Here is a 13040-nt window from a genome sequence, read left to right on the forward strand (position 1 = left end):
GAGGAATTAAAAAATATTTTAGTATTTCTTGTGATTGAACTCAGGGTTTCCTGATTATTTTTTTTTCTTTTTTTATTGTGAAAATACTGTACAGAGGGGTTACAATTACATGGGCAAGATATTGAGTACATTTCTTATCAAGCATTATAGCCTCCTCCTTTGTTTCCCCTTCCCATCCCTTCCCATCCTCCCCCTGCCCCCCCACCCAATCTTCCCTGCTCCCCCTCCCCCCCACAGCAAAGTTGTAAAGTTCGTTTTTGACATAACAACTTGTGCATCTCATTGTTGCAATGGGGCAATCTGTATCCCTATTTCTCATTTACTATCCCTTTTTACTTTATTTTACAGATGAGGTCTTGTGACTTTTACCTAGTTTGGCTTTCTATTGAAATGCTTCTAATTTCATCTCCTGCATAGCTGCAGAGACATGCTCCACCTGCCTCAACTTGCTTTTGAGATAGCTCTCACTGCCTCCCAAGACAGGTGTGAATCAGAATCTTAACTTCTGTGCATCCAGTTTAGTTGGGATTCTAGATCTCAAATGAAAAATTTTAACAAATCTTCTTACTATTGAACATCATGAAGTGACAATTTAAAATTCAAAATAGTTGAAATAAGAAAATTGATTCAATATTACCACTATAACAAATCCACATAGATTGGTATGGATGAGACAAAATAAATAATAGTATATGTCCAAAACACTATACTATATTACACACATACATACATACAGACACACACAATAAATAATTAAATAATCCAAAAAACTCTGTCAACTAAAATGTGTTATTATAGTATACAACTTGCTAGTTTTCATTTTAGTCTATAGCAACACTTTTCAGAAGTTATGACAAAGAATAGAAATAATAATAGGAAATAATCTAAACAGAAAGAACAGCTTGATTTTAGCATTTCACTTATATCCCAGTATGAAAAACGTCTCTGAATATAAACTTCCAAAACCTTCACGAAAAACAATGACAACAAACTAAATGCTGGCATATAAACTGTAAACTTTCTCTCTTTCCATCTTTCTCCCTTTGTCCCTCTCTTTCTTCCTCTCTCTCTTTCTTAAGCACTCATTCAAAACACACTTTTTCCTCACTGTAAAAGAAGCATGATTTCAATGAAGTTATATGGAGTGACCCAAGGATATTTTGTTAAACAAATAAAGATTTGAAGAAATACAGGGTGAGAAGGTGATTCAGTGGTAAAGTACTTGCTTTGCATGCATGAGATACTGGGTTCGATTCCTGAGCAGTACATAAGCAGAAAAAGCTAGAAGTGGTGTTGTGGCTCAAGTGGTAGAGCACTAGCCTTGACCTGAAGAGTTGAGGAACAGTGCCCAGGCCCAGAGCTCAGGCCACACGACGGACCAAAAAAGAAAGAAAGGAAGGAAGAAAGAAAGAAAGAAAGGAAGAAAGAAAGAAGGAAAGAAAGAAAGAAAGAAAGAAGGAAAGAAAGAAGGAAAGAAAGATAGATTTGAAGAAATACTTGCAATGTATTTCAAGTAAAGATGAAGGAAAAAATAAATGTGGAATCCAATTACAAATAAAAGAAAAAAAACTCAAAATTTAGCACGGAAATAAAAAAATGCAGTCAACAAAAGGGCAACTGAATGGAACAGACACTTCTAAAAATTATGAATCAGTAACAAATACTGGAAAATTGTGAATAAATAAACCAAAAGTACAGACAGATTGAAATTTATAACCAGTAGTTTGTGAACAACAATTGACACCAGGATTTGGGATGTGGATTTCCTTTTAGCTTGACTTGTGTTCTTTTGTTAATTATCACTTGGGGTTCCATATCTGCCTCATATATATTCAAAGTAAATGGATGAAGAGAAGGATGAAGGAAGATGAAATTATAATCTTTTCATAGGAAAAGGAGAATGTAGACATCGGAGAGAGTCTTTGTGGACAAGAAGCCACTCTTCTGAGTGATCAGGTAGTCACAATCAGGCCAGTAGGTTATTTGTTCAAAATAACATAAAAATATAATTATTAAAAATCAATGTGCATATGATTTTATTTATTGAAGGGTGGACTTTAATTTCTCAAATTATAAATTAATTGAACTTTAAGCCAAACGACTCATCAATTGATTTTCAACTATCAAATTTTCAAAACTATGGGACCAGAAATATCACTGAGTAAGATGAAGGATTGAGACACTAAATCCTAAGGACACAAAAGCATCCCTAAATCATTCCAACTTCCTTGCCTTTTTAGAACAAGGAAGCAAAGTGGTTAAGCACCACTTCCAGCTTAGGACAGTGTTCATCACCTTACAGAAGAAAGGGTTTTATTTTTCATTCAGGTAAACTCATAAAATCCATGATGAACTTGAATTAGGAAAGATTACAGTCCTCCCCTTCCTTCATGATCATCAAGTAGGTGTTGTTCAGGTCCCACAACATTACCAAAGGAGAGAAACTGAAATCCAACTTGTACTGAGGATTTGAAGACAAACTTTCCTCTTTGGCTATCATTTCTTTCTGCTCAACACTCTCCAATAATGACTAGGGATGCTATTAGATTAAGAAAGAGACACTTCATGTAAAGCCTCTTTATAAATTCTGTATCTAAAGATCTTGAGATTTGAGTCTCTGTGAAATGAAAGGGTTTTTGAACCATGACAGATATATATCAGAAAAACATCAGGTCCTGAAATAAGTCTCTGCATCTACCTGTGGCAAGGCTGAATAGCAGTTGGAAAAAAAAATGTTCACTGGATCTAAACACCAAGAGCATTTTTGTATGTTTTTATTGTAAAAATGTTTTTATTGTAAAAAAGAGGGGTTACAGTTACATGAGCAAGTTAATGAGTACACTTCCTATTGAGAATTGTTGCCTCCTCCTTTGTTTGTTACTTAAACATCAGAAAAGTGTAGTACAGAGGTTGCATGAATACAAACTGCTTATTGCTTATGGGCTAGTTGGGGTCACAAGTGCAGAAATTCATTGTTGTTAAGATTTATAAGTTAAGAGTTGTGATCTTTTGGTTTTTTTTTTTTTTTTTTGGGTCCGGTCGTGGGGCCTGAACTCTGGGCCTGGGCACTGTCCCTCAGCTCTTCAGCTCAAGGCTAGCGCGCTCTACCACTTGAGCCACAGCGCCACTTCCGGCTTTTTTCTTATGTGGTGCTGAGGAATCGAACCCAGGGCCTCAGGCATGCAAGGCAAGCGCTCTACCACTGAGCCATCTTCCCAGCCCGAGTTGTGATCTTTTGGGATTTTAAGATTTCAACAAACTTTCCGGAAGTTTTTTTTTTTTTTTAAATCAAACTTTCAGTGCTTGGCCCTGGAGCTTTTAATCAAATAACTTTCCTTATCTCTCCTTTTTCCTTCCTTCAACTTTTGAAATTTAGGACATTTGCTTTTATCATGCTTCATAAGCAAGGACTAAACAGTATAAGACAAGAAAAGAATAACTGAATCTCTATGGCCCACAAGTCCAGTGACACTAAAGTCTCTCCATTGCTACTTAGGGAGCATTGGCTGAAAAAGGGAAAGAGGAAACAAATGCAACTTGGAATTATCAAATAAACAAACTTGTCCAGTAAAACAAGCTGGCTAGGAAGATAAAGGAGAGGAAAGGGGAAAGTAAAAGAGACGGAAAAGAAAAAAAACACATTGATGTAAAGATTTAGGAATTCTAATCAAACAGGATTTATTTCAGGGATGCAAAGCTGGTTCAATATATGCAAATCAATTAATATTATTCATCACATCAACAGGAGCAAGAATAAGAACCACATGGTTATCTCAATAGATGCAGAAAAAGCATTCGACAAGATCAAACACCCCTTTTATGATGAAGGTTTTGGAAAAATTAGGAATCCATGGAACATTCCTCAATACAATAAAGGCTGTATATGACAAACCTACAGCCAGCATTATACTTAATGGTGAAAAACTAAAGCCATTACCTCTTAAATCAGGAACAAGACAAGGATGTCCACTCTCTCCACTTCTCTTCAATCTAGTATTAGAATGCCTAGCTACAGCAATAAGACAAGACATAAAGGGGATCCAAATAGGGAAAGAAGAAATAAAACTCTCCCTCCATGCAGACGACATGATCTTGTATTTAAAGAATCCCATAGACTCCACTCCCAAATTACTCAAGCTGATTCAAAACTTTGGCAAAGTAGCAGGGTATAAAATTAACTCCCAAAAATCAATGGCTTTTCTGTATGCCAACAATGAGAAAAGTGTGGCTGAAATTAGGAAAGCAACTCCATTTGTAATAGCCCCACAAAAAATAAAATACCTAGGAATTAACTTAACCAAAGAAGTGAAGGACCTCTATGATGAAAACTTTAAAATCTTGAAAAAGGAAATCAACACAGAACTTAAAAAATGGCAAAACCTCCCATGCTCCTGGATTGGAAAGATTAACATCGTGAAAATGGCAATACTTCCCAAGGCTATCTACAAATTCAGCTCCATACCTATCAAAATTCCACCCTCATTCTTCAAGGAAATAGAAGAGGCAATCCAAAAATTCATATGGAACAACAAAAGACCCCGAATAGCAAAAACGCTCCTCAACGGAAAGAACGCTGCTGGAGGAATATCAATACCAAATTTCAAACTCTACTATAAAGCCATAGTAATCAAAACAGCTTGGTATTGGCATAAGAACAGACCTCAGGACCAATGGAATAGAATTGAAAACCCAGAAATGAACCTACAGACCTATAGCCATCTAATCTTCGATAAGGGAGCTAAAACAATAGAATGGAAGAAAGACAGCCTCTTCAGTAAATGGGGCTGGCAAAATTGGTTAACTACTTATAGAAAACTAAAGCTAGATCCTTATATATCACCCTGCACCAGAATCAACTCCAAATGGATCAAAGACCTCGAAGTCAAAGCAGACACTCTGAAAACATTACAGGATGGAATAGGAGAAACCCTAGGTCTCCTTGGTACAGGCTGAAATTTTCTGAATAGAGACCCGGAAACACAACAAATCAAAGAAAGGTTGGACAAATGGGATTGCATAAAGTTGTAGAGCTTCTGCATGGCAAAGGACATAGCTAGCAAGATCAATAGAAAGCCTACGGATTGGGAGAAGATCTTCACTAGCCATACAATGGACAAGGGTCTCATATCTAAAATATACTTGGAACTCAAAAAATTAAATCCCCCAACAACAAATCCTCAAAGAAACAACTGCCCAATAAATAAGTGGGCTAAAGACTTAAAGAGAAACTTCTCTGAAGAAGAAAGAAAGATGGTCAATAGACACATGAGAAAATGTTCAACCTCCCTAGCCATAAAAGAAATACAAATCAAAACAACATTGAGATACCACCTCACTCCAGTTAGAATGGCAAAAATCAAAATCTCTAACAACAACAGATGCTGGAGGGGATGTGGACAGAAAGAACCTTACTTCATTGTTGGTGGGAATGTAAACTTGTTCAAGCACTTTGGAAAGCAGTATGGAGGTTCCTCAAAAGACTTCACATAGAGCTCCCCTGTGACCCAGCAATCCCACTTTTGGACATTTACCCAAATGCTTACAAACAAGACCACACTAAACGTACCAGCACAACTATGTTTATTGCAGCCTTATTTACCATAGCTAAGATATGGAACCAACCCAGATGCCCCTCAGTAGATGAATGAATCAAGAAAATGTGATATATATATACACAATGGAATTCTTTGCCTCCATCAGAAAGAATGACATTGCCCCATTTGTTAGGAAATGGAAAAACTTGGAAAAAATTATATTAAGTGAAGTAAGCCAGGCCCAAAGAAACATAGGTCCCATGGTTTCCCTTATTTGCAATATCTAGTATATGTATGAGTCAAGTGGAAAAGGTCAGATAATGTGATGCTAGGAAAATGAACCCTTAGATATGTATTTAAATGTTTTTTTTCTTTCATGCATGTGTTTCTAACACATTTATAAGATTATTTCTTTGTTGCTTTTTATGTCCCTCCCCCACATTATAACCCCTGCTTTCACTATATTTGATGTCGGTATAATTTGTGGAGGAGATGGGGAAAAACAAGTCGTTTAAGGATACAGGTGGACCTGTTGCAACAATGAGAAGTACAAGTTGTCATGTCGAAAACGAGCTTTACAAAGTAGGTGCGGGGAGGGGGGAGAGGGGAAGGATTGGGATTGGGGGGGGAGGCTGGGAAGGGATGTGAAGGGTAAACAATGGAGGAGGCTGCAATGCTTGGTAAGAAATGTATGCATTATCCTGCCCATGTAATTGTAACCCCTCTGTACCATATGTTCACAAATAAAATAAAATTTAAAAAAAGTTTTAGGAATTCTAGAACCCCATAGAGAAATTCACTCTGTAGATATATTGTCACTTGTTAACTGTAGAAGAACCAATGAACTCGAAGATACATCAATGTATGTTGTATAATAAAAAAGAATGACAGATTTATAAGTCAATGTGATGATTACTCTCATAAGATTATGTTTAAAATTAAAGACAAAAAGAGAAAAATGAGTTATAAAAATTCTTAAATATAGAACAATAATTTATGCTTTAAAGAGTTCTACCAAAACACAGTCATGTAAAACACAGATAAAAACCTTTGTACAGTGAAATTTAATCTTTCAGAAAGTTATGTCTTTTTACACAAGAAAAATTTCAGTACTGCCATGGATAATACTCATATTATTAACAATTGAGATTAGACTACAATAGAATAATGTATGTGACTAATGAATAACAGAAGCCAGCAAGAATTCTGCATTCATGACCTTATACTTCAAAATTGAAGACTAAGTAATAACACTGTTTTTATAAATGCAAATGAAGATAAGCTAGCATGTGCTGACATATTCTGGAGGACCAGAAAATCTTTCAGAACCACAGGAAATAACAGGAAGGGTCCTGAACCTATGGGGAAAAATGGCCTCAGAAAGAGTTCAGAAAAAAGAAAGATGCTAAAACAGAAGAAAACATTTTTTCTTCAAATTATGTGATGATCAAGTCTAGGAAAAACCAAACTATATGGCTTATGTCAAGACTGTCACTCGATAATATTTTAGAAGTGTTATGGATTGTGAGGGCAAAAACATGCTCTGAGAGAAGTGATACAGTATTCCATGGTTTTTCTGAATTACAGGTTTGTATAAAACTATTGCTCATTTCATATCTCTACTTTCTACATTATATGTGGTTTGTATTGAACAAACTAAAATGACCAAACCTAACTTGTTTTCACTATATTTGGTGTCGTTATAATTTGGGGAGGAGAAGGGAAAAAACAAATTATTCAAATAGGGATACAGATTGACCCATTGCAACAATGAGATGTACAAGACGCTATGTAGAAAAATGAACTTTACAATTTAGGTGGGGTGGGGAGGGGTGTGGAGGGAAGGGGGTTGGGGGTGTAGCTGAGGGGGCAGGAAGGGATGGTAGGGGAAAAACAAAGGAGGAGGCAACAATGCTTGATAAGAAATGTACTCATTACCTTGCTCATGTATCTGTAACCCCTCTGTATAGTATTTTCACAATAAAAAAAATTAAAAATAAAATAAAATGACCAAACTTAAACTTTTAAATAAATATCTAGAAAATAAATAAGAATGACTCACTACTTAATGAAAAGGTATCTTTATTCAAGAAAACGGTAAAACATGCCTGGAAAGGGTTGAAGAATTAGGGAGCAGGCAAAGAGAAGCAGGAATCATGAAGGCATGTCCCTCTCTAGGGAACACATATAAGATTTCTCTTGCCTTTCTTTTTATTTTTTTACTTATTTATTTATTTTAATTGTGAAAATACTGTACAGAGGGGTTATAATTACATGGACGAAATAATGACTACATTTCTTATCAAGCATTGTAGCCTCCTCCTTTGTTTCCCCTTACCATCCCTTCCCATCCTCCTCCTGCCCTCCCACCCAATCCTCCTCCCCCGCTTTGCCTTTCTTTTTATAATATATATTTTTATTGTGTAGATACTGTACATAGGGGTTACAATTACATGAGCAAGGTAATGAGTCCATTTCCTCTTTTGTTTTCCCTTACCATCCCTTTCCTCTCCAACTCCTTCCTCTCTGCCCCCTCCCCTCAGCAAAGTTGTAAAGTTCATTTTCAATATAGTATCATGTACATCTTATTGTTACAATGGTCATCGTGTATCCTTATTTCAGCATTTTGTCATTTCCCTTCCCCTCCTCAAATTAGAAATAGGTATATACTAGATGCAGGACACCGGAATCAAATACAGTGAAAACAGGGTTGTACAATGGAGGAACATACAAAGAAAAAAAATCACAAAGTACACTATTAGAACATTAAAAAGAACAACAAGAAAGAGAAAATCTCTTGTGCCCCTATCTTGGGGTTCATTGGCTTAGTATCAGGTTATATGGTCATATGTACATAGCTTTTGACGTCTTCTGCTTGTCCTAGACATATACTAGTTATTGCAGATAAAGGAAACCATGGTACCTTTGTTTCTTTGAGACTGGCTTACTTCATTAATATAATTTTTTCCAAGTTTCCTGATCATAGTTAATGACTATTACTACCAGGAGAGGCCCCACCTTCCTGGTGTCACTTTTTCTCCTGACAGTTTGTCTCTCACAACCTCACTCACCAGGATATTTGTATGTTGCTCCCTGGGGATGAGCTTCTCTGCAAGTCCACCATAAAAGCTCAGCTCTAAGCTTGCCTGAGCTGACAAGGACTGCTTACTCTCAAAATGAGTTGCCCTGCTCAACTCCTGGGGCTGCTCATGCTCTGGATCCCAGGTAAGAACACACCAGAGCTGAGGAAGGAGATGGGGAGGGGCTGAGCTCTGGTGCCCAATTCTTCCCATGTGTGTTGAATCCACTGATGAGAGGTGCACACTTTCCCTCCTGGATGGGTAGATGATATATGTATCTGTGAGAGGGAGGAAGATTCCAGAAGGACCAAAGAACCTTGTTCTGCTTAGGACTAGATAAGTAGAAAGTGCTGGTAAATTCTAGAGGTCCTCATGGTTTACAACTATCAGTGTGTGTGTGTGTGTGTGTGTGTGTGTGTGTGTGTGTGTGTGTGTGTGTGTGTGTGTGTGTGTGTGTGTGGTGTTTAATGAAGATTTTGGATCATAAAACATTATTTAAAATTTTATAGTCCAGTATAAGTTAGGAAAGAAACTTGTAATTAACCCTGTCCACTTCTCTCTTTAGGATCCGGTGGGATAGCTATATTGACCCAAACTCCACTCTCCCTGCCTGTCACCCTTGGAGATCAGGCCTCCATCTCCTGCAGGTCTAGTGAGAGCCTCTTGTACAGTAATGGAAAAACATATTTGTATTGGTTCGTGCAGAAGCTAGGCCAGTTCCACAGCGACTGATCTATTGGGTTTCCAACCGAGAAACTGGAGTCCCAGACAGATTCAGTGGCAGTGGGTCAATCACAGATTTCACACTGACAGTCAGCAGGGTGAAAACCACAATGGTAGACATTTTGATTCACATGGCCTCCAAAGAGTAACCTTGCAACCCCACCCCCATTCCAATAACAGTCTTCAGATTTGGGGAATCTTCCTTGGCAGGGGAGCACTTAAGTTGGGACAGAATGTCTCCTCTTCTTGACAGTTTCTATGTCAGGTCCCTGAAGAGAAACTCGGGGAACTTTATCTTATATACATTCAACAAACTTCACAACATATAGAAACTGCTACTAAAATTTAGATAAAAAGCCAACTAAAAAGAAAGCAAATTGGGCTAGGAATCAAAACTAACGTTCACGTTGGAGTTAACTATTTACTGGTCATTGGGCTTCACATTTTTACCTTCTCTTAGCTTCTGAAGTACTGTTCCCCATTACATTTTTGTGCCCAAATTAGGGGAAAGATAACTTTATTCTCACACTCAACGCTTTTGGAGATCTGTGTTTTATTTTCTTAAAAATATGTAATTCAGTTCTCTGGTACATATTGGTAAATCATCAGGTCCATCCACTTCAGGGCTGAACCTTACAAGATTGCCCCCCTTTCAGATGTCAATCATCATCCATTCTTTGTTAGATCATTTTCTAGAATGGTTCACAGTCCTCAGAACGAGTTTACTCCTAGATTATGGATCATAAAAGGACATCACTCAGGAATTAGAATATTCCATGCTCTCTCCAGATGTGCCACTTTTCAGCCAGACAGGTGTTTAACCACTTATAAACTCACTGAAACTTGTGATTTTTTTTTAAATTTTAGTTTAATCTTTTAGTTGTACAAAGGAGTTGACCCTTCAACAAAGCAGTTTGTGAATATAATGTAAAGTCCAGAAGGCAAATACCAGAATAAAAAAATAAACTGTATTTAAGGGTCCTAAAATGAAATAGCCAGTATACTCAGTTACTGAGGAACTTGGTAAGCTACAGAGTACTAAAAATGGAAACAAGAAATTACCATACTTAGGTAAACTGTAGAGTAGGAAACTGACCATACTCAAAGAATAAGTAAAATAGAATCAATACAGTATTGCTGCTCCAAAACACTATTAACTTCTCTGTTTAACTACCTCCCTAGAGATTTCTGTTTGTCCTTGTAATATAGCCTGACACAAAGTAAGAAATAATTTATTTCAAAATGAAATGCCCTATTTTTGGAGTACTGTCCTGAATTTGTCTTTTGCCTATAATAATCTATTGTCCTGGATAACAAAAATAGTATTGGGCAAGGAATATTTAAAGCTCTTCAACAGAAAGCAGTATAATGAAGCTTATCGAATTTCTTAGAAAAGTAGTACGTTTTAGTTGAAGAGCTCTGATATTGAGCCATATAGCCTTGTACAGTGATATAAAACAAAAATGGTGGAAAATGAGAGGAGGTGAAGAGGCCCCAAATAATAGGCCAAATAGCAGTTTGATGTGAAAGAAACAAACAAACCCCCTAGTAAACCAGGTATCAGTAGCTCATATCTGTAATCCTACCTAGGCAGGATTTAGAGGATGGCAGTTTGAAGCCAGTCTGGGCAGAAAAATCTATGAGATTCCACCTCCAATATAACTAGAAAACTTGTAATAGGTTCTATCTGGAGGCTGAAGGAACATTGTTAGCTTATTTTTTTTTTTCCAGCTTCTAGTGACCATTAGTATTTCTTTCTCTGTGGTGTCTTCTTCCATCACCAAAGCATAATCATCCCAACTCTGCTTTCATCACATCACCCCCTCTCTGATGAAATCTACCTATGCTTTGGTGAATGGAAACTCCTTTGTAAAACTTCTTAATCATCCATCTTTCCCAACACTCCCTTTCCCTCATTTATCTTAATTTTGGGTTATGCATTAGATTTGCCATTTATCCCAGCAGTTGGTGTACAATGCATCTTAATCTGTGTTGTCACTTTAACAGTATCACCACTTTTGACTCTCTCCTTCCCTTATATTTCTCAATTCTGTGGTATGTACAGTCAATACTGGCCTGTATTCTACCCCTTCTCTCTTCATTCCGTCCACTTGGCCTCACCTGCCCCTCTTACTAGTACCCATTTCCTGGTATTTATTTTATTGGACTTTGACTTTTTAAAGAACTTTGAAGAGTTTTTTTTTTTTTTTAAGAATTATTCTATTTGCACTCTCTATCATAGAGTCTATCACACTTCAGTTAATTCTTTCATAACCCCTTGCTCACCCACTGCTTACCCTCTGGTTTTTAGAAAGTCATAGGCACATTGTAGCTACCACAAATGAAGGAAATAATGGAATCTATATTTCTCTGCGTTTAGTTTAAGGACAGTCATGATTATAGCCATGAGGGATCCATTTGAATAATCCAGTCTCAAGATTATTAATCAAATCTTCTTTCTTTCCCATCAACACCCACAGGTACTACGAATTAGAATATAACTATTTCTTGGGAGACCATTGTTGAACCTACCATAATGATCCAACAAGAATTAGCTGTTTTGTACAATCCTAAACATAACTAGCTATGGAAAACTGTGGGTTGTTTTTGAGTGTAAAATAAAGTGCTTTGCATTGTTAGTTCTTTCCAAAAATAGAGAGACTTCCTTGGATTTGTGAGAGGATAGTAAATTGGATTTTTTTTCCAGTCCTGGGGCATGAACTCAAGGTGTGGGCACTGTCCCTGAGCCATTTTGTGATCAAGGCTAGAACTCTACCACTTGCACTACTGTGCCACATCTGGCCTTTTGAGTATTTTATTAGAGATAAGAGTCTCCTTGTCTTTTCTGCCTGGGCTGGCTTTGAACCAAAACCCTCAGTTCTCAGCCTTCTGGGTAGTTAGGATTACAGGCATGAGCCACTGGTACCTGACATAAACTGGATTGTAACTATGCCATCCCAATATAATACTTGTGACATTCCAAAGTGCTAGGCAGAAACACATTTTTCAAAAATGATTCTATAAGGAATTGTTAGAATAAATTACACTTTGCCAGAAAATCATGCAGACATCCAGGTACAGAGAACAAAGAAAAGTTTGTTGCCTGCCGGGAAAGGAGCCGCAAGACCCCTTCCCACAAGGGAGAAGTGAGAAGAAGCACCGGCTATTGTCTGAGGTGATCTATATAACCTAGGAGGCTTAGGAGGAGCTAGAAGGGGCTAGGAGGAGACCCTGGTGTGGATGTGTGGGCCAGGGGCTTCATCATGGCAGACTAGGATTTATGGCTGCTGTCCAAATAATAGATAGATAAGGGGTCCTGCAACTGCCCGGACCTGAAGGTCATGCCTTATATGGTGGTAGCCGCCCCAGAGAAGTGCCATCCCAAGATAAAGGGGGTTGGAGGCTGATTACTTATTGCATTTACTAAATGGGCCTATTGTTGCCTAGGAAGGGAGCATGCTAAGCTGTGGAGAGGGGAAGAAGTGTACTAAGTTATGGGAAAGGAGCTCATTTCACTAACAGGAATCATATAAGGGGATTACCTATCTAGGATGGCTTTGAACTGCGATCCTGAGATCTCAGCCTCTTAAGTAGCTAGAGTGATAATCCAGCTCATTTTTATCAAGATTGCTTTGGTTATGGAAGGTTTTTTGTGGTACCATTTGTATATTCTATTTTTGTTTACTACTTCTATGAATAGTGC

The 13040-nt window shown here is 37.5% G+C and overlaps 1 gene segment (V, D, J or C); it reads left to right on the forward strand.

Annotated features, from left to right (window-relative positions):
* Positions 1-8708: 8708 nt before the first annotated feature.
* LOC122114179 overlaps positions 8709-13040 on the forward strand; it is a 49577-nt gene continuing 45245 nt past the window's right edge. The window contains 1 exon segment of the V gene segment in view: positions 8709-8759. Within this exon segment, the coding sequence occupies positions 8711-8759 (49 nt within the window).

The sequence above is a fragment of the Dipodomys spectabilis genome, unplaced genomic scaffold (genome assembly GCF_019054845.1).
Source record: "Dipodomys spectabilis isolate Male_0828 unplaced genomic scaffold, ASM1905484v1 ptg000106l, whole genome shotgun sequence".
NCBI classification, from domain to species: domain Eukaryota; kingdom Metazoa; phylum Chordata; class Mammalia; order Rodentia; family Heteromyidae; genus Dipodomys; species Dipodomys spectabilis.